General features: G+C 27.0%; 1 protein-coding gene across 3 annotated transcripts in view; it reads right to left on the reverse strand.

The window, feature by feature from the left end:
• Positions 1 to 17,751, reverse strand: part of Ocrl (Oculocerebrorenal syndrome of Lowe) — an 86,808-nt gene extending 69,057 nt beyond the window's left edge. For 2 of the 3 annotated variants that reach the window (XM_067286843.1, XM_067286844.1), the window contains exons 1-3: positions 17,665 to 17,751; positions 10,751 to 10,842; positions 3,185 to 3,264 (exon numbers count right to left, since the gene is read on the reverse strand). In XM_067286843.1, the coding sequence (XP_067142944.1) occupies positions 3,185 to 3,264; positions 10,751 to 10,813 (143 nt within the window). In that variant the 5' untranslated portion in view covers positions 10,814 to 10,842; positions 17,665 to 17,751. Of the gene's footprint in view, positions 1 to 3,184; positions 3,265 to 10,750; positions 10,843 to 17,664 lie in introns of those variants that run through there. The other variant, XM_067286845.1, reaches the window with a different exon arrangement.
• Positions 17,752 to 20,332: the final 2,581 nt, after the last annotated feature.

Raw genomic sequence — 20,332 nt, forward strand, 5'->3', positions numbered from 1 at the left:
TGTTGCAGCATTACTAACAATTATTTGAAATATTTCACATATAAACGCAAGTACTTTCAACAACTTACAGTTGTCATCTTCAGGCGAAATCGAATACTGTGATTTTCGAACAAATTAGCTTTTTTTAACAGACTATTTAAATTACGTAAAGCACATGCGTGGAATTCATTAAACATATTGAGACGTAATAAATATGGATGTAAAAACATGCTGTTATGATGTACTACTCCTAATATAAAATAAAGATAGAAGTGCCGTATTTGTGGTGTACCCAACGGAGACAATTTATAATCTAGATTGTTTAAATAATGTTACCCATAATTGCGGAATTTCTAATGTTGGTGCATTGCACGGTGTTAAAGTGGCTATGTAAAGGCTCTCCCATATGAACACCTCTCTTCGATCATTACAAGGTTTAAGCATTTTTGTATGTCCCCAAAGTGGAAGATAATCTTGATTTAGTACTTTTTAGCTAACTCTGTTGTTGGTCTATTGTTCCTGATATCTTCTTGGTGTTCGAGAATGTGGGCATGTAGCATTCTTGTGATTGCTCCTGTGTAAGAAATTTCTTCCCCTGATAATGTGTGCATTAGTAAGATTTCATACACTCCCGATTTCTCATTTAACGTGAGAAAATCTCTATCGTTGCACAACATACGTCTTAAAGTTGGGTGAGGGTCTATGGGCAATAGAAAACCCTGCCATTTTTCGGCCATTTATCCCTAAAATATTTTTAGGGATAAATGGCCGAAAAATGGCAGGGTTTTCTATTGCCCATAGACCCTCACCCAACTTTAAGACGTATGTTGTGCAACAATAGAGATTTTCTCACGTTAAATGAGAAATCGGGAGTGTATGAAATCTTACTAATGCACACATTATCAGGGGAAGAAATTTCTTACACAGGAGCAATCACAAGAATGCTACATGCCCACATTCTCGAACACCAAGAAGATATCAGGAACAATAGACCAACAACAGAGTTAGCTAAAAAGTACTAAATCAAGATTATCTTCCACTTTGGGGACATACAAAAATGCTTAAACCTTGTAATGATCGAAGAGAGGTGTTCATATGGGAGAGCCTTTACATAGCCACTTTAACACCGTGCAATGCACCAACATTAGAAATTCCGCAATTATGGGTAACATTATTTAAACAATCTAGATTATAAATTGTCTCCGTTGGGTACACCACAAATACGGCACTTCTATCTTTATTTTATATTAGGAGTAGTACATCATAACAGCATGTTTTTACATCCATATTTATTACGTCTCAATATGTTTAATGAATTCCACGCATGTGCTTTACGTAATTTAAATAGTCTGTTAAAAAAAGCTAATTTGTTCGAAAATCACAGTATTCGATTTCGCCTGAAGATGACAACTGTAAGTTGTTGAAAGTACTTGCGTTTATATGTGAAATATTTCAAATAACTGTTAGTAATGCTGCAACACAAATGTGTTAATTATTCTTTTTTTTCCAAACTACTTTGTATCTAATTATTAATTAACCTTAATATAGCTCAATAAATAATCCAGCAGATCATTTAGTAATCCTAGTGTATCAGATTAATGTGTATGATATCAATGTTAATATAAATTAAGGGTTAACACAGACAATAAATGCCTCAAAATTTACCATTGTACAGATAACTACCCATGTTCATTTATGTTGTGAAAAAAATCTTAGATCTCATCTCTGATTGCTAGATTATTTATTGTAACATCACAATGCCAGGCTGCAATTTTTTGTCACAATGTTTTCTCAATTCTTTTTAGTATGGTCTTACCCTTGTGAATCATACTTTCTCTGTTAGCAATAGAATCATGCCTACCTCCATTCAGGAGGAAATGTTTGAATTGAAATAACATGACTTTCAGTCCAAAATGGAAATTCATATATAGTTAATCAGGGCCTACTGCCCCAAGGTCTCAACTTTCATCTATCTAACTCCATTCTTGAGATTAAGGAGGACAGACAGACAGACAGACAACAGTAGGAATTTATAGATCTACAATTTTTTTGAAATTAAAGCCAAAAAACTCAATTTGCAAATTTGCCAAAGCTAATGAAGATATTACTTCCTATAAAAATCAAACATTGTCATTCATTTTTCTGGATTATTTTTTGGCTAGAGTTTAAATTCATTAAGATAATAATCAGGTCTAAAAATAACAAAGCCCAAACACAGTAACTTAGCTGATAATCTCTGAATATTTCAAATGTATTATGATATGATTCCTACTCTAAGTTAATGTTTTCCTCTTAGACTGTCAAGAAAGAATCCATTAAACTTTGATTATATACAAATTTGGAAAATATAGCACATTACACTTTATCTATTTGGTTCTGGCGACACAACACTTTGGCGATGTACCTAAGGAAGGTGCCTTCCGGGAGGTCTTTTTTTAAGAGAAACTGGCCCCTATTTAGGAATTACAGATGTGGAGAAAACCCAGAAAACTCCACGTTGCCAGCCCATCCGAGCAAGGCAAGAACCCAAGACTGAACTCCCAGTGTTCAGGGAACGAAGACCACTTGGCCACTGGTGGGCCCATTACACTTTAAAAAAAAGTAATATACTACTTTTTATAATTCATTCCATAGCTATACATTATCACAAAATTAAAAATCAGTTAAATTTTATATCAGTAGCCCCATGTTACACATTAAATTGTTATTAATTAAAGATAATATTAAATTAAATGTATATTAATATATAATAAAATTATACTAAATTAATATTCACAAATTATTAAATATGAATTCGTGACAATTATTCAAATATATATTCTGATTTAAATATAAGATAATCAAATACTATATTTATTTGATTATCTTGTTTATATTTTTATCATTTTTTATGAGATTTATTTTGTTATAATACCAGAAGTTAGAGTGGAATTTCACATAATTATATACATACATAATTTTTAAAAAAAGTAAAGTATCTATAAGCAATATACATGCATTTATGGTAAACTTAATATAGGAGTTTTAAAATTGAGGATTAAAACTATTTAACTGTTATTATTATTGTTGTTATTAAAAAAAATTTCAAACTTACAAATAATTTATCAATATTTTTTTAATAAAATATAATATCGAAATAATTTCTATTAAAATTCCAAAAACTCTTATTAAGTAAACTCTTTTGTAAAATTAAATAATTTTATACCCATGTTCTCCATTGTGCTCAACAAGAACTAAAATTCTGCTTGTTTTTACCCATTCACGAACTAGGCCAGCATCTATAAACTATAATAAAGTTAAGAAAAATTTGAATTTATTATAAAAAATGTTTTAAGTTTTTTTTGCTTGAAATTTGAGCACTATGCAACATTGCAGATTTTGACATTTAAATGCAGTTGAACCTGTCTATCTCAAACATATTTATCTCAAAAGCCTCTTTATCTCAGAATTTATTTTCTCCCCTGCATTTTCAGTAAATTCAGTATATTTTCCATGTTTATCTCAAATAATTTTCTCCCAAAACCTCTATAATTTTCTCAAGAATGCCTGAATAGTGGGTTTTTGCAGCTTTGGTAGAGTTTAAATAAAAATAAATACAGCACATTCACAAAATTTCATCAAAATTGGTGATTACGAACTACTGGGTTTACCTTTGTCAGCAACTACATTTTGATAGCGTAAATTATAGTTGAGAAATATCTCTTGCAATACAGTACACACTGTAGTTGCAATTAACACTGCTTCTCTCTGATCAGCTATGAGTTTGGTTTGCATCTTACTGGCTGAAAAAAAGTCAGGCATTGGAAAGTATTTATGTTAACATATATCATAAATGTTTTCTTTATACCTAATATAAATATGTACTGTTCTTGCTATCTTTTTAATAAAATACCATGCCTCCAATCAAACCTATTACTGTTTACTATGAGGGAACCTCTATCTCAAAACCGTCTATCTTGAATTCTTTTTCTCATACCCCACGAGATTTGAGATAGACAAGTTCAACTGTAAATTATGAGTTGATATGTCATTTTTATATGGGTTAAATTATCTAAAAAAGTAATAAAAACAAAATATTCACATAAATGAATGGTTTGTTTCTGATAATGAAATAATCATTTGACTGAAATAATAAGTAGGTTAGTAAAAATTAATAAAACTATTCCTTTTAAAAAAAATTTTTTTAGAGATTACTGGACAATTGTCTCTGATCTCTTATTATTAATGTTGATGTTGAAATAGATGGTTTGTGTTTTAAGATGTAAGTAATGTCAGTTAATGTAAATAATTGTATAATTTAATAATTATTGTAGAAAAGTTGAGATTGTAGAAGTCAAAAAACAGGACTTGTAAAAATGAATAGAATAGGTGGCCTTGTGGTTATAGAAAGTAAGTAATGGTTCAAAATATAAATGTTTTTTATAAAAAAAATTATCAGATAATTTAAATAATTTTAAAATTTATTATTGAGAAAACTGATGAGGACTAGACTGTGTATCATGGCCAAAGTGCTTATTTAATTTGGATTTAAGAAAGCAGTTATATTTTAAAATAATATATTAAAAAGTAAATTTTAATTTGGTCTGTGTTGTCAAATACTCTTCTGCATATAAAGTGATTTTGGACTCTCATATTAGTGGCATAGATTATAAGAGATAAGAGATGATTGCTGATCTCTCAAAATCTTATAACAATATACTTACACTTTGTACATGTTTTTATGTGTTTATATTACAAATATTTACATTTGTTTATTTTTTTTAATCATGTTTTTATTTTCTTTGTTGCTTATTTTTATTTTTGTACTGGCTGTTTTATGCAATAGCTTTGTTTGGGGAGTTAATGTTTCAAGGAACAAGAAATTACCTTATGAATTTAATATAAAAAAAAAAAATATTTTAAGTATTTATATTTTAAATTTTCAACAAAAACTAATATATTTCTATTTGATTATGATATACGAACTCTCAAAATTAATTAAAACACCTTTAACTAACGAAGTCTTAATTTAATGTAAACTTTTAGCTTCACTTTTGTATATGTTGTTTAATGTTTGTTCAAATAAAACCAAACAGTTTACCAAACATCTTTAAAAATAATCACACTGAATACACTACTAACAGCAAATATCCAACCCATAAAATACAAATATAATATACATTACTTAAAATACTATAACACTGACACCCAAAAGCAGTAAATAAACTCACACTTACTCAAACATTTTTTTCCATTCAAATGGACATCATTAAACTGTCTAATACACAATGGAACTAACAATTTAAAAATTAGATCTTAAGTTTAAAAAAATGAATAACATTCAAATCTTTCCAGTAGAAACCAAAATATAGGCACTTCAGTGTTTTCCAGATTATGGGAACAAACATAAATAACAGAAACATTCATATAATTTTTATACACCTGATGTGAGGGGGATTTCTTTGGCATGGAGCAAAAACTGTGTGTTGGAGTTTATTTTCTAGGTTTGAATGTCAGTGTATAGTATTTTTAGTTAATAACAGTTTTGGGTGTTTATTATATTACTTAAATTAATAATATGCTAAATACTGCATTAATTAATACTTTAAAATTATGCAATCATGAAAATATAAAATAATAGTAAACATATGCTAAGTATCCCAATAATTAAGTAAGCATTAAACATAGTTATTCACATAAATAACAGAAGCCATTATTATGAAAAGATTGCTGTAAAATCCACGATCAAAGGATGAAGCATGTTGTCTCTTATTATGCTTGGCCAAAAGTTGCTATAATTAGTTCTCTGTTTCATTTGGGCTATATAAAGAATGGAATTTGAAATGGAATTTCAAACCTCATTTCATTTGAGCTTGGTTTAAGAGCTGTACTTGACTAATAGACTAATGGCTTCTGCACAAACAAAGAATGAAGAAACATCTGTTACTCAGTCAAATCACAAATCAAAGCAGGAGCTTGGCAGTCATGCATAATGACTACTACTGATAAATATTTTGCAAATGTGTTATTTTAAAAAATAAATGATGAAGTCATATAACTAAATAAAAAAATACTTCATATCTTTTTGAAACCTTTAAAGAGAAATCATTTGTAATTTTGTTCCAAAAAAATCTTTGGCAACACTACCATAAGCAAAAGCAAGTAAAACGGCAAAGCTGTATTTGGGACAAGACTGTCTCAGAGACTCACTACTAAGCGGGATCACTTTGACACTCAAAGCGAGTCTCGTTCTCCAATCTTTTTAGGTATCGCTGGTTTTGAACGTAATTGTTCAAACTTCGCTAGCTTCGACCACGACCACGAGGTCATCCACGATGCATTTTCACTGAAATTAACCTATCCAATTTTGAAATTTCTCTCCATTGCGTGTCACCACGAGAATTTTTGTTAATGCCTAACAAAAATTTCCCGTATTTGAAAAAAATAATCCTGGCCATTGTATCATCCAAAATTATTTTGTTTATTTTGCACAAACAAAAAATATATATTAATAAATGTAAAAAGAAAACAAATTATATTTTGGAAGTTAGTTTTAATATAAAATTATAATGACTAGTGCCATCTACTTTCAAAAACATTCAGATGCTGAAACAAGATATCTCAGGTCAACTGGTCAAGGTCAGCATGTGGCAATCAGAGATATGTCAGGAATAACACAGGACAGGTAAATGGGTTTTTCAAAGATTCATTTGTCATAATTCAATTTAGCAACATTCGCTTTTTGAACTTCCCAATGAACAATGCATGAGCAACTCTAACACTACTGTCTGTTTGTGGAGAGTGTCGCCATTTTGTATTTTATTTTGACTCAGTTCTCGATCCCCCGAGTACCTACAAGTCTGGTTGTTTTTTATATGCGCATGATTTGGGCACTTAATATTCTGTGCCAAATTTCAACTCCTGACATGTACTCCTTCATACCTCTAAGCTGGTTACCCAGCCAGCAGTACGATTTTATAAACAAGACAGTCTTGTCAATAAAAAAAATAGAAGAAAATAAATTAGTGGTGTAATTAAAATAAATTTTTTTATGCAAATAAAAACAAAATAATTAACAATTTTAAAAGTTTGGCTTCAATCAATATTTTTTGACTTGAAAGCACTTATATTCTAATTACCTAGCTATGCCAATACTTACACTCACCACTGTATACATTTGCTATAAATCAACAACAACTTTTTTAAAGTGTACCAAGATACAATGCCCAGTTCTGTGTAGTATTGCTGGGCCTGGGACATACAGTGTTCATGAATAAAATACAGATAATAGTTTGAAATTAATTTATACATCTATGAAGTTCTCTCACTAAGCATAGCTGAGTGACATAATAAAAATAAGCACAGTGATTGAACACAGAGAAAATTACAACAACATGTAAATTAAAAACCTGAGTACAATAAGACCATATATAAAATTTAGAGAATAATGCAAATGGAAAGCATGGTGATACAATACAGAGTAATTATTAATAATAAGAATATGTAAATTTAAACCCTTAACACAAAAAAACCATATACAGTAGAATCTCATTTTAATGGATCACTCAGGTTGCTGAAAATCATCCATTGTTCTGATAATCTGGTATATCACAAATGACGATTTCCCACATACCCAGAAAAATATCTGTTATTCGAAAAAATTTCTATGTTTTAATCCCCTACGTATAAGAAATGCCAGTACTTAAAATTATTCAATCTCTTGAGATCTCTGTTCTTTAGTCTATAGAAGCACATATGTTACAAGATGACATAGCTCATTAGCACGTCACTTAACTTCATGATTTGTTAAAAAATTTGTCCATCTCAGTTTGTTTTGATGCCTATTAAATACAACAACTACTTGATATTAATGTCAAGTATAGTCTGTTCTTTTATGCTGAATCTCTTCACAACTTGGAAAGACTCAATGGCCTTGCTAAATTTCAGCATTACACTTGGACCAGCATCAGAATGTTCACTATGTGGCTTCTCCTCAATTGTATCAGCCTACTGACTCCCTTTGTACAATTCTTCAATTGTACAGTACAGTATGTATCCCAGATATAACAAGTGCATCATCCAATTCTACAAATTCCCAGAAACACCCAAATATTAAGCCTCTTCAGGTAATGTAAAACAATATGAAATCACCACAATAGCCAAACATCCAGCAAAAAAGAGCAACGATTTAATAAACAATAATGTTTTCAACCAACTTTATTGGCCATCATCAGGTTTATAATGAAAATATTGTCTAACATAAAACAAAATTTACAAATTTGAATAAAAAAAAAATGATTATTTGATTTGAAGCTGCCACTTGTGTCATTGCTTGCATATTAATGAATTTGTTATTTCAAAATAAATTCCCACACACTTAAGATGGCATCCATTTCTTTGTGATTTATAGCTGATGCATTCCTACTAGCTTTATATTTTTCAATTCTCTCCAGGTATTTGAGTTGGTCTTTGTCCTGAATGTGATGGAATAGATACACTCTGTCTAGATGGAACTGCACTCTATGGACGGTAGCATATACTGCTAAAGTCATTGTGGCAAGACACTTTTAAATAGATTCATATTTTTTTTTTTATTTTATCTTGATGAAACGTGTTTTATGTTTTCTTTCTTGTGCGGACACAATGCAGTGACAGTTAATTTAAACACTGGGCAAATTTTCATCCTTTATTCGGTTGGATACATTGTGCTCAATAAGCACAATGTATCCAACCGAATAAAGGATGAAAATTTGCCCATTGTTTAAATTAACTGTCACTGCATTGTGTCTGCGCAAGAAAGATTCATATTCTTTTAAACTCATATGTTCAAGGATTATATTATATATAAGGATATAGGTTCAAGGATTCATATTCTTAAATTCATATGTTCAAGGAGTATGAAGTTGCTCCTATGTACTTCAACTCATCACCAACTCTATTATCCAATACAGGGATAGTGTTTAGAATCATTTGGATCTTTAGCATTCTTTAGTAACGAGTAGATTGTAAGGTTTCTTGTGTAAGCTAATCTGTAGTGTGGCGGAGGACTTGAGAGGGAGGCATCTGAATGTGGAGGCAGCCCAAGACAGGGAGCAGTGGAGGCGACTCATCAGAAACAGCGACCCTACATAGAGTGGGAAAAGCTGAGGAAGAAGAAGAAGAAGATATAAACTGTATTGACAAAATGTATGCAAGTTTAGTTTCATAACAAATATATAACAATACATTAAAAAATTCAAAATTGTTTTCTCACTTTTACATTTGCAAATCAGTAAATCACTTTCTCTAAATCAAGTTGATAAGCTATTGTTTTTTTTAATTGATATAGTACCCAAAGAACTAAGACAGTGTTGTGACATGCTGCTTCATAAGTAAGTTTTGATTAATTTTAGTTTTGAAAAACTTTCTAACTTGGCAACCTCATGATTTGTGTACCTGGAGCAGTTTTCTCCAACTGCTCTGCAGTAGCTATGCCACTGTCTGAAAGCCAGTAATTTGAAGGAGTAAGATTGTGTGATTCTGTAGATATGAAAATCAGCTTGTACATAGGCTTACAGAACACACTGGCAAGAATTTTCCCATTTTGCCATCTTATAAGAATGTCCAGGAAGTGGACTGTTTCATAACTTTCTTGTTATACACATAGGCTGAGCCCCAAGTTTTTATTAAAATGCATTAAAAACTGTTGGAGGTTTGGTTATAAGATGACAAAATGGGGAAATTCTTACCAGTGTGTTCTGTAGCCCTAAGATTAATGTTTCTAAGGACAGTAGAAGAATAATATTTAAACAAAAATTAGACATAAATGTAAGAAATAATAAAATGTAAGAAGTTTCATTCATAAACTATAAATATGAATATTACAACAATCACTTTGCAAACAGCTTCTTATTTTTCATTTAAATTACATAATTATATCATTTATTTATTGAAGTACACTGTTCTTTTAATCACACAATTGTTTTAACGTTTAATTAACCTATTATTTAAATATATTATTAATTTAATTAATATACTAAATTCATAATTTAATATTTTATTTTATATAAAATACAAGTCCTTAATCTGCAGATCTTGTAGTCTCACTAATATCAACTGAACCCACACTCAGCAGAAAGAATAATTACTAAAATCATCACCAAACACCTTTGGCTGCTGAGAGACAACATCAAACACCTTTGGCTGTTTGGTGATAATTTTACTCACTAATCTCATTACATTTCATTCTCTTGGTGCGACAAAACATTTTTGAATATATAAATTAATTTAAAAAATTTAAACAGAATTTTAAAACTTGAATTTAAAAGAGATAGATATACTGTATAATCACAAGTCATTTCTCAAAATTTGTCCCTTTCATAAAATATGCACCAAACAGAATATACCTTATATCATTCTAGACATGTGCTGATAATTTCATTGCTTAGATAACTATTTTAAAAATATTTGATCTTATTCAAAAAAACATATCAAATAATATTTGAGAATTAAGTTAAAAGCTATAAAAATGTTTATTAACCAAAGAGAATCTTAAGATGTTTGTTGATGAAGAAAAAAATGTTTTAATTTATTGTTGAGAGTTTAAATACTTACACTGTGCATCAAAAGCAAACATATTAATCATCATAAGTAATTACTAAGAAAGTAAATACACCAACTCAAAATTAAAAACAAAGATATCAATAATTATTGGTATCTTTGTTATCTATTATTTTAGTTTATTTATAAGCAATTTTCTTCTGTAAAGCTTGTTTATTGCCATTACAATTAAACAGAATGTACAAAAGGATACCATAATACATTTATCACCAGAATGAAGAATTCCTTGAATGAATCCTAAAATTTGTTGATCCATTATACTATATATTTAACATTTGGTTATTTCTGTAAAAAAAAAATTTAAATCAGTTCTTAAAAAATTTTAATAAAATAATTATAAATTTATCAATAAAAAGAATAATTATTCATAATGTTTTAGATTTGTTAATAATATGTTGTTAAATACTTAATATATTATTAAATTTGAAAATGCAATTTGCTTATATAGGAAAAAACAAGTCTGAAAACAATGTACAAAATATTACCAGATTGTGTATTTTAAAAAATATATCTTTCAGTGTCATTTTTTAAAATACATATCAGATAAGCTCAGAAATATATTAAGTGATGCTAACATTTTAAATTTTATTTTGACAGCTTGTTTTTTCTTCAAAGTATTTTAAATAAGATAAAAAAGAAAGTTTATAAAGTCAATATTTGCAAGTTCAATAACCACCAGTAAGCAAAAAAAAAAAGCAAAAAAAAAAACAGAGCAATATTGTAATAACATGATAAAAGAAATTAAACTGGTCAACACAACTTTTTTCTTATACTTTATTAGATATATTCTTTAATTTTTTTTTATGTTGATTATTCTGCTAATTTCCAAATTTGGTCATCATATCATATTCTTAAGAAATTCTTCAATAATATTAACATATTCTTAATAGCACTTATACAAATAACTTTTAAAAGAAATGTGTAGCATTAATATGTACAAACAACTGTTAGCTTCCTGTTGCAGGACATTGATTTTAGAAACCAAAAGTGCATCATAAATGAAAAATAGCAAGAAAAGCTTTTTAAAACCTTAATATACATTTGTATCTTTTTTATTACCAATGAAATTAATAATAAATAAGTTGGCTTTTATCGTCTTATCCTGATGTGATAGAAATATTTTGTTCTTAGTATAATCATGAGAAAAACAGATAAAATAATGTAAAAAAAATTATAAAAGTTAAATTTTGTTGTCCAGTGTTGTTAGTGTGAAAACATAGGAGTAATCTTGAAATATAGAATTAAGAAAATACATCTACTTATGCAATTGCTGCTCTTCTCAATTACCTTAACATGTTAGATGCTGTTCCATGTTCAACAGAAAAGATTTCAGTTATAAGTGTAGGTTTTTCATTATATAATTACAAAATTTAATATTAATCTCTAATTCTCGACTATTCTTAATTTGTAAATATAATCTTCTCAACCTCTTCCTTTGAGACTGTCAAAATTAGATTGTTCATTAAGCATTACAATACTAAACCTGCTTAATTCAAAGAACTATACATGAACAAAAATTATTAAAAGGTAACATTTATTTATTGAAGAATGTTTCATAAAATTAATTATAATCTTGATACACACAGAAAAATAAATTTAAATACAGTATTTTCAAGTATAAAACAAAGTTTAATTTTTATGCATTTTTGTATTAGAAATAAATTTTTATAATTATCCATGTAATTCTCTACATGGTGAGCTGGAACCTACTAATAATAAATCACACCTTCCAGCAAAAAGTTTAATTAATAAATTTTCAGCTACATTAAGTGTCTTGCTTCAGGTCTTAAGAATCAGATTTTGTATTTTCTTTAGAAGTTCAATTTCAGACTGTTAAAACCTGAAGCAGGCCACTTAATCAGCCAAAAAAAGGGCATTTCATTAAATTTTATTAAACTGTTTGCTGGAAATAGTGTGAAAGGTATAACTTATTATACATAAACTTTGTGAATTTCAAGTTTGACCAAAACTAAACTTCATTTATACAAGAAAATCTAATAACTAAACTTTCTCAATTTCCAAACATTTACAGTAGAATACATATTCTTATATGTATAAAAGAATTTACAAAATAGAATAAACATTATTTGAAATTCAATTAACAAGGTTCCATTACATTTTACAATTATTAAACATTTATTGTCAGAAACAAATATTTTATTTAAATTAAATTTTAGAAACAAATCTAAAATAAAAAATTTGATTTTTCTTTAAATTACAAAATAATAAACTAACATTTAAAAATTATAATTTTATAATTGAATTTTATTATTACATTATCAAACATTTTCAAACCTGCTTGAATTTACTCTAATATTTTCAACTCTAAATTGAAATATCATGTAACAAACAACCAGCTGCATTATGAGATTATGACGACATATGTGAATTATTTTTATAGATCAATTAAACTACTGAACACATATAAAATTATAAAATAAAGTTTTTGGCAACAAAAAAGTTAGATGTTTAAAATATTATAGATATTCATTACTATCAATGAAACAAATGATGTATGTTTGAAAGTACAAAATTATAATCATTATAATAACACAAATATTTACTAAATATTTAAAAATACTTAAAATAAGCATTATAAAAAGTCAGATAAACTAATAGTCAAGCATTTATTATGTAATAAATTTTCCTCGTAACTGATATTGGAATTATTAATTTTCCTTATATTTTATCATATTTACATCTTACCAAAATAAAATTAGCCTTACCAGTAGTCTATGATTTCTGGTTCAGATTAATTTGATATACTGCATAAGAAAACAAATTAGTTATGGTACTTACATATATATAATTTCTGAAATAATATTTTATGTTATGGACAAAGTGATTAATCGAGCATTATTCATGACGACCAGGCATTATGAATAATGACCAAAAAGGGCACACAGTGTGATAAATATTGATTCATTTATCAAATTGACCGGTCATTATAAATACTGCTATCACCTAGTTGGGCAAAGTGATAATAATATGTTGAGGAGTGATCATTGGACATACTCTAGCCAATCAGCATTCTGAATTACCGATTGTATCGCGTTGAGTGTGTATCACGTTTAGTACCAAATTTTAAATTGTGCAACATTAATTAATTTGATTAAAAAATTCCACTTATTTCATTTAGAAATATTTAATTTTGTGAATAATTTCAAAATATTTTAAAAAGAACATGTAATATTTTAAAAAGAACTTTACACTCTTCAAAGACTGTGTTAATTTACAGCACAGACTCTTGTACACCTTTTTACACACAGCCGTTTTTTGCTATCATTCAAACGTTTTCGTTTGAATGATAGCAAAAAACGGCTGTGTGTAAAAAGGTGTACATAAGTCTGTGCTTTAAAAAGAACATGTAATCTTTTAAAACTAAGTACAATTAACTATATTAATTAAATGGTATAATTTTACCTATGTGCACCATTATGGCAGTGGTCGCAACTGTTTGTGCTCCCGACTGATTCCTCCCGAAGGGGAGCCGCCGGCAAGCTGCCAATTGTTTAATGTCACTAGATATTGATACATACTGGTTATTGATACATGTGTTCAAGAACTAGCGTGAATAAATAACTAATGACATTAAACAATTGGCGGCCTGCTGGTGGCTCCCCTCCGGGAGGAATCCGTCGGGAGCACAAACAGTAGCGACCACCACCAAATTCGGTACTAAACGCAACGCGCAACTCACATACGAGTGCTGATTGGCTGGCGTATTTTGGATGATCACTTCTCAATGTATTATTATCACTTTGCCCAACTAGATGATAGCAGTATTCCTAATGACTGGTCAATTTGATAAATTATTGAAATTTATTACAATGCCCGATTTTGTTGGTCATTATTCATAATGCCCGTATTAATCACTTTGTCCATAACATATATAATGTGTGTGTGTACATGCATAAATTGTTTAACATATACATTTCATTTTCATGATGTAAATTTATTCTTGTTTACTGTTTATATTCTCCAAACAATATATAAGAACTAAAAAAAAAAATCAAGATTATTTATAACATGACTAAACATTAAAAATTTCTAAGGTACAATTACAATAAATAATCCTATTTATATACCTTAATTAAAATGTGTGCATATATAAAAACAGATTAAAATTTGAAGGAAAAAGTTTATTTTTATCTGATATTAAATATTTTAAAGCATACCTGCTATTAATATTCATATAGGAGGAAAAAAAATAATTATAATTAGCAATGCTTGAAAATGGTGATTTACCTATAAAAATACTTTTAAGTCAAAAGGAACCTACTGTAACTTAAGAAATTATTATATCCAAAAGATAACTAATGAATTGGCTAACCACCTAAATCAATATTTTTGATTAGCAAAATTAAATAAACTCTTAAATTATTGATTTTAGTGAAATGTTAAAAATAGTTGGCATAGAAAATAGTAACCTGCATCAAATTAAACTGAACAAATTTCCTGAATTAATTAGTCTAGAAACAAATAATATCTGCCTCATCTAACATTTCTATTTTACAATCAAATCCATAATTTCCAGAAATTTCCTGTTGTTATTTCTTTACTTTTCGTATTAAAAAAATGCTATTAATTCATTAAATACAAATTTTTGTCACAATCTTTTTGTTTCCTTTCACAAAAAATTTATTTTGACATCATTTTTGATGTCTAAATAAATATTCATTAAATTTTTCTATAAAATTATAGTCATTCAATTTTTATATAAAATTAATACAGTTATGTCATTATTTTATATCTTTTTTATAAAAAGAAATAACTTTTCAAGATTTACTTTCAGAAAAACAAAACTATTTTGAATAATTAATAATAATATGCATAAAATTTTAAAGTTTTGAGTGTTCAAATTACAAACTATTTATAACAACTTTTTTGGAACTTCTTTTTTAAAAGTCTATTCATGTGTTTTCATGTCTCTCTGTGGTCAAATTTTCTTCAAGACTATAATGAACTTGATATGGAAATTCTTTTAAATTATTATAATCATCCTTCCTACTTATATGATTTCATATCATCAAACTCATAGTACTAAGCCAAAAATTTAATATCTTGACTATCTTTCTGTAAATTATTTCACTTTTATGAAATTGACATGTACAAAACAAATGTTAATCGCATTACATTGTGAGGATATCCTATTTACTCTGTCATGTTATTAAAAATCAAACCATAGTTGAAAAAAATTTCTTTTTTGTTGCTATTTGTATTTTCATAAACCATAGTTGGTTTTTAATAGTCGAATATATCTGAGTATAGATTATTTTCTATGTAGAATAAAGCCAATTATTAATAAATTAAATTGTCATATCATATTTGATTTAATATTTGATATATTTGATTTAAATTCAAAATAATTTCTGATTAGTAATCAGGAATTATTTTGAATTTTAATTAGCTAATTTGAAAATTTTGGTAGAAAAGATGGACCTGGAGTGGACTCAAATGTTCAATACAACTTAATATGTAGATGCAATACCAAGTACACTACATAAATGTTTTATTAATCTTTGTTTACAGATCTTAATATATACTTTTAGCTTTAACCAGTATAATGTACACATACATGCTCATCTTCTTATGCTACAGTAATATTTTAAGTCAAAATTGAAAACCATGGTCATAGAATTTTTATCATTGTTTTCATTGATTTGTAAATAGATATTTAAATATTACTAGAAAAGAAATGTAAATTATAAAATGATTTTAAATATATTTAAATATAAAAATTCAATTAACATATATAAAGAAAAAGTAACAATGAAAATAAAAATGCTTTTTCTTTAATTTGCTATATCAAATAATAAATGAAGTAAATTCTAATAAAATATCAATACCTTTCACAGATAATAGCTAAACTAAAGCAATAAGTATTTTTATAAAGATTTTCTTCATTTAGACTTAAATATTAACTTTGAAAAAGAACTCAATAATTTTATAATTTTATTTGTAATAATTCTATACTTTACATTTGCTGAATGTAATATAATAAATATTTAATTATTTTTAATAGCAAACAGCATTTAATATCTGTGGAGAATGCATGAGAATGTTAACATCTTGCTGTAAATTACAATTATTCTAATATATACTCCAAATCTGTTAAAATCTTAAACTTATTTTAAAAATGATTTTGCAATTTAAATTAAGTAAATATTTTAAAATAGTTGTTCTGAACTTTTCAAAGACATATTAGTTGCTTATATCAAAATGCAACAAATTAAAAGTACAGTACAAGTATATATATATATATATAATTTTCAGAATTTATATAAAATTGTTATTTATAAAATGTTAAATTCTGAAATGATTATGTTTGAATACTTCAGTAAAAAGTGTAATACACTTTCATTAAAAGTTAATAAATTATTCCGTTATATAACAAATGGCCAAAATTTTATACACAGATTTTCTGTAGAATATTTTAAAATAGGAATTTTTTAATACAGTATTATTTGTGGTATTATAATAAGCAAAAATTATCTGAAATCTTCAAAAAGTATTTGTCTATTGTTTGATTTTTAAAATCAATTATTAAATAATTAAAATTTAAATTAATAAAAACATTATTGTCATACTTATAACCAATTAAATTTCTTTAATGCACAAAAGCATTTATATATACTGTATGTATACTGTACTGTACATATATATACACACACAAAAGTTTTCCAATGCATAACTTTTGTTTATTTCTCTAACTCTTTTACTGTAAGAATACATTTCTATCATTGTGTAGTTTATATTTTTATATAATTAAGTATTAAAGTATTTATTTATACCATTTTATAAAGTATATTTGCTAAGAATATATAAAGTTTATATACATTTAAAATTAGATATTATCTGAGTGAAGATAGAAAATTATCATTCTATTACTTATAGTCTTGAGGTAATGTTTTAGATTTTCTTAAATTATTTATAATTATGAGACTTAATTAATTTAGGGAAATGTATTGGCTAATTATATACAAAGTAATATTACAGATCATCGATTAATTCGGAATTACGATCGTTCGAGTATCTGTGACATTATTGCGTAAAGCAATTACGAAAACACGAGAATGTGAAAACAACTTAAGATATTAAGCATACCCGAATTTTCAGCATTCGAAAACGATCTCAAGCTGGAATCAATACTCATCAACTAAACATGAGCCGACGACCATTTGATTGATGACGTCAAAGTGAGGTAAAGTAATTCTCATTTCTATTGGTTCAATAAACTAAAGTTATAAGCATGCGCAATCTATTTACATGTGTACTGTACGTTCGAATGGTTTTATTACTTTGGTGTGATTTTAAAAAAAAATTAAATTATTTCTTTTAAAATTAGAAAAATTCAATATTAAATACTACTTTTTAAAAATTAATTAATTAAAAAATAATTAATATAATTTAATAAATATTTTATTCAATTTGTGTACGGTTAATAAGAATTTTTCTCTATTTAATTAAATAGATACTAAATAAATATATAAATATCGTTTTATGATAAATAAATGTGTACTTACAGACTCATACACATATATTACACATATAGTCCTATTATTGATTATTATTATACAATTATTTATTATAAAAAGTACTTTATTATTATTTTTTTTACATTATTCAAGTACAAATAATTCTATTATATATAAGCTTCCTGTATATGTAATTATCAATAACAGTTTTTATTTAAATAAAGTATCTAGAAATTCATTTTATATTCATATATTTAACATTTGAAATTGTTCTTTTTCTAATTAATAATGTCTATTATGCATCTAATAAATAAATAATAAAATAATTATGATTTATTAAGTATTGTGGAGTGTTTTCTATAAAAATTTATAGCTTAGTAGTGGTCAGTTTAAAAGAGATTTTAAACGTCTTTACATCTGAAAATTTAAAATTATTACGCTGGATAATTTAAGAAATTACATGAATTATAAAAATCAAAATTTATATGATTTTTAGCAAAATACGTTTTATTTGACAAAAATTTTTATTTGAAATTTTATTTAAAATTTAGCATGAACTATATTAATTAATAAAATAAAGTTAGGAACATGGACATTACTACATGTTTTTCTATCTTTACTGTAGTACATAATGTTTAGTTTATTAATATGTGTTGTAAAATTACTAACTTCACAACATGTAGGAATAATACTTATAATACGAAATATAATACTTATAATACGATACAGTAAACTTTTCTTTAACAGCAACAATAAGGTATCATCATAACACAACGATAAATAGCCTACTCTTTCCTGTATGTTTACATTTTCTAGATATCTGTAAATCTCTACTAGATAACATTGAATGCAAAGTCTGTTCCTTTGTATAAAGAAAACAGCTTGTAAAATTTTTTCATAGAAATAACGTTTTTATTGTATTTATTACACTAAATGATTGTTTGTTCCAGATAAGTAGTGTTCAGAGAATAATCTAGAAACCTATTTAAATTATAATAATAACGTGTAAAGTGCTATCAATAGAATTAATAAATATGAATTTGACAATTTATTTGTAAAATATTCAAATTTTATATGTGTATATAGTTTAAATTAATCTTGAATCATCGCACCTTTTAGTACACTATAAACATACATTATAAATTACATTATCGCTATTAAGGCATTTATTATAAATATAAAAATTGTTAAAATGTCATTAAATATTTTATTTCAGTTTAAATTAATTCAAATACGGTACATCTACAGTAGCATCAAGGACAGTTCGAGGAAAAATATTGCTTTGGATAATTTTCTGCAAACTGATCTTCGTGCTATAGTAATAAATAACTTTACTACACGATATTAAATGAAAATATAATGAATTATTCATAAAATATCGAAAATATTAAAATAATTTATATTTAAATATTCATATCCATTGAATATTTGGATTTAAAAGTTGTTTGCTATGAATTTGTGCTAATTTGATGGCATAATTCCAGAAAATTAAGCCGGAATGGTTCTAGCATTATGGTTTCTGCCTATTCAACTAGTTCAGCGCATTCGAATCTTTGTGGGAGTCAGTTTATTCTTTGATGTCTGCTACAACTGGCTTTGAGATTATCAAATGGGAGTAGGACGGTCTCAGTATAAGCGATCTGGAGAAGTATTAACCACATTTCTCTTGTGTCGATAACTGAGAATCGATTGGATCTGTTCTTCTGCAACTAAATTTCTCGTGGTATATGCAAAAGATTGATTTTTATAATCATAAATTGCTTCTTTTAGTTTATATTGCTCTATGGTTTTTGATGAATTGATACATTTTACAAAAATGAGTACATGATACCATAATATAAATTCATAAAGTTTTCTGTAAAGTTTTTAAACACGGAACTCAGTGATTTCTTTATGAAAGCCTTATTCTAAATCTATATATATAATCGAGACGAATTGATGATGATGATAATAATAATAATAATAATAATAATCAGCGCAGAGCCGAAACGGTTAGGAGTTGAAAGTTGAAATTTGGTACACAGTTAGAGTACGTCACGAGAATGCACACTAAGAAGGGATTTTTCGAAATTCCTCCGCACGGGGAGAGGGACAGGAATAAGGCTTAACACTTCCATCAACAATGAAAGTGTTACGTAACATGGAATTGTCAACAATGGAAGTGTTACGTAACAATGGAATTATTAAGAGAAAGCGACGTGCAAGACGCAGATGCAGTTTTTTCGTTTTTGCGGGAAATCGAACATATTTTTAGATTCATCTAAAAATTCTCTAATTAGTCTGTAAACAGGGGAATT

The sequence above is a fragment of the Centruroides vittatus genome, unplaced genomic scaffold (genome assembly GCF_030686945.1).
Source record: "Centruroides vittatus isolate TY-2023 unplaced genomic scaffold, ASM3068694v2 scaffold_386, whole genome shotgun sequence".
Taxonomy (NCBI): Eukaryota; Metazoa; Arthropoda; class Arachnida; order Scorpiones; family Buthidae; genus Centruroides; species Centruroides vittatus.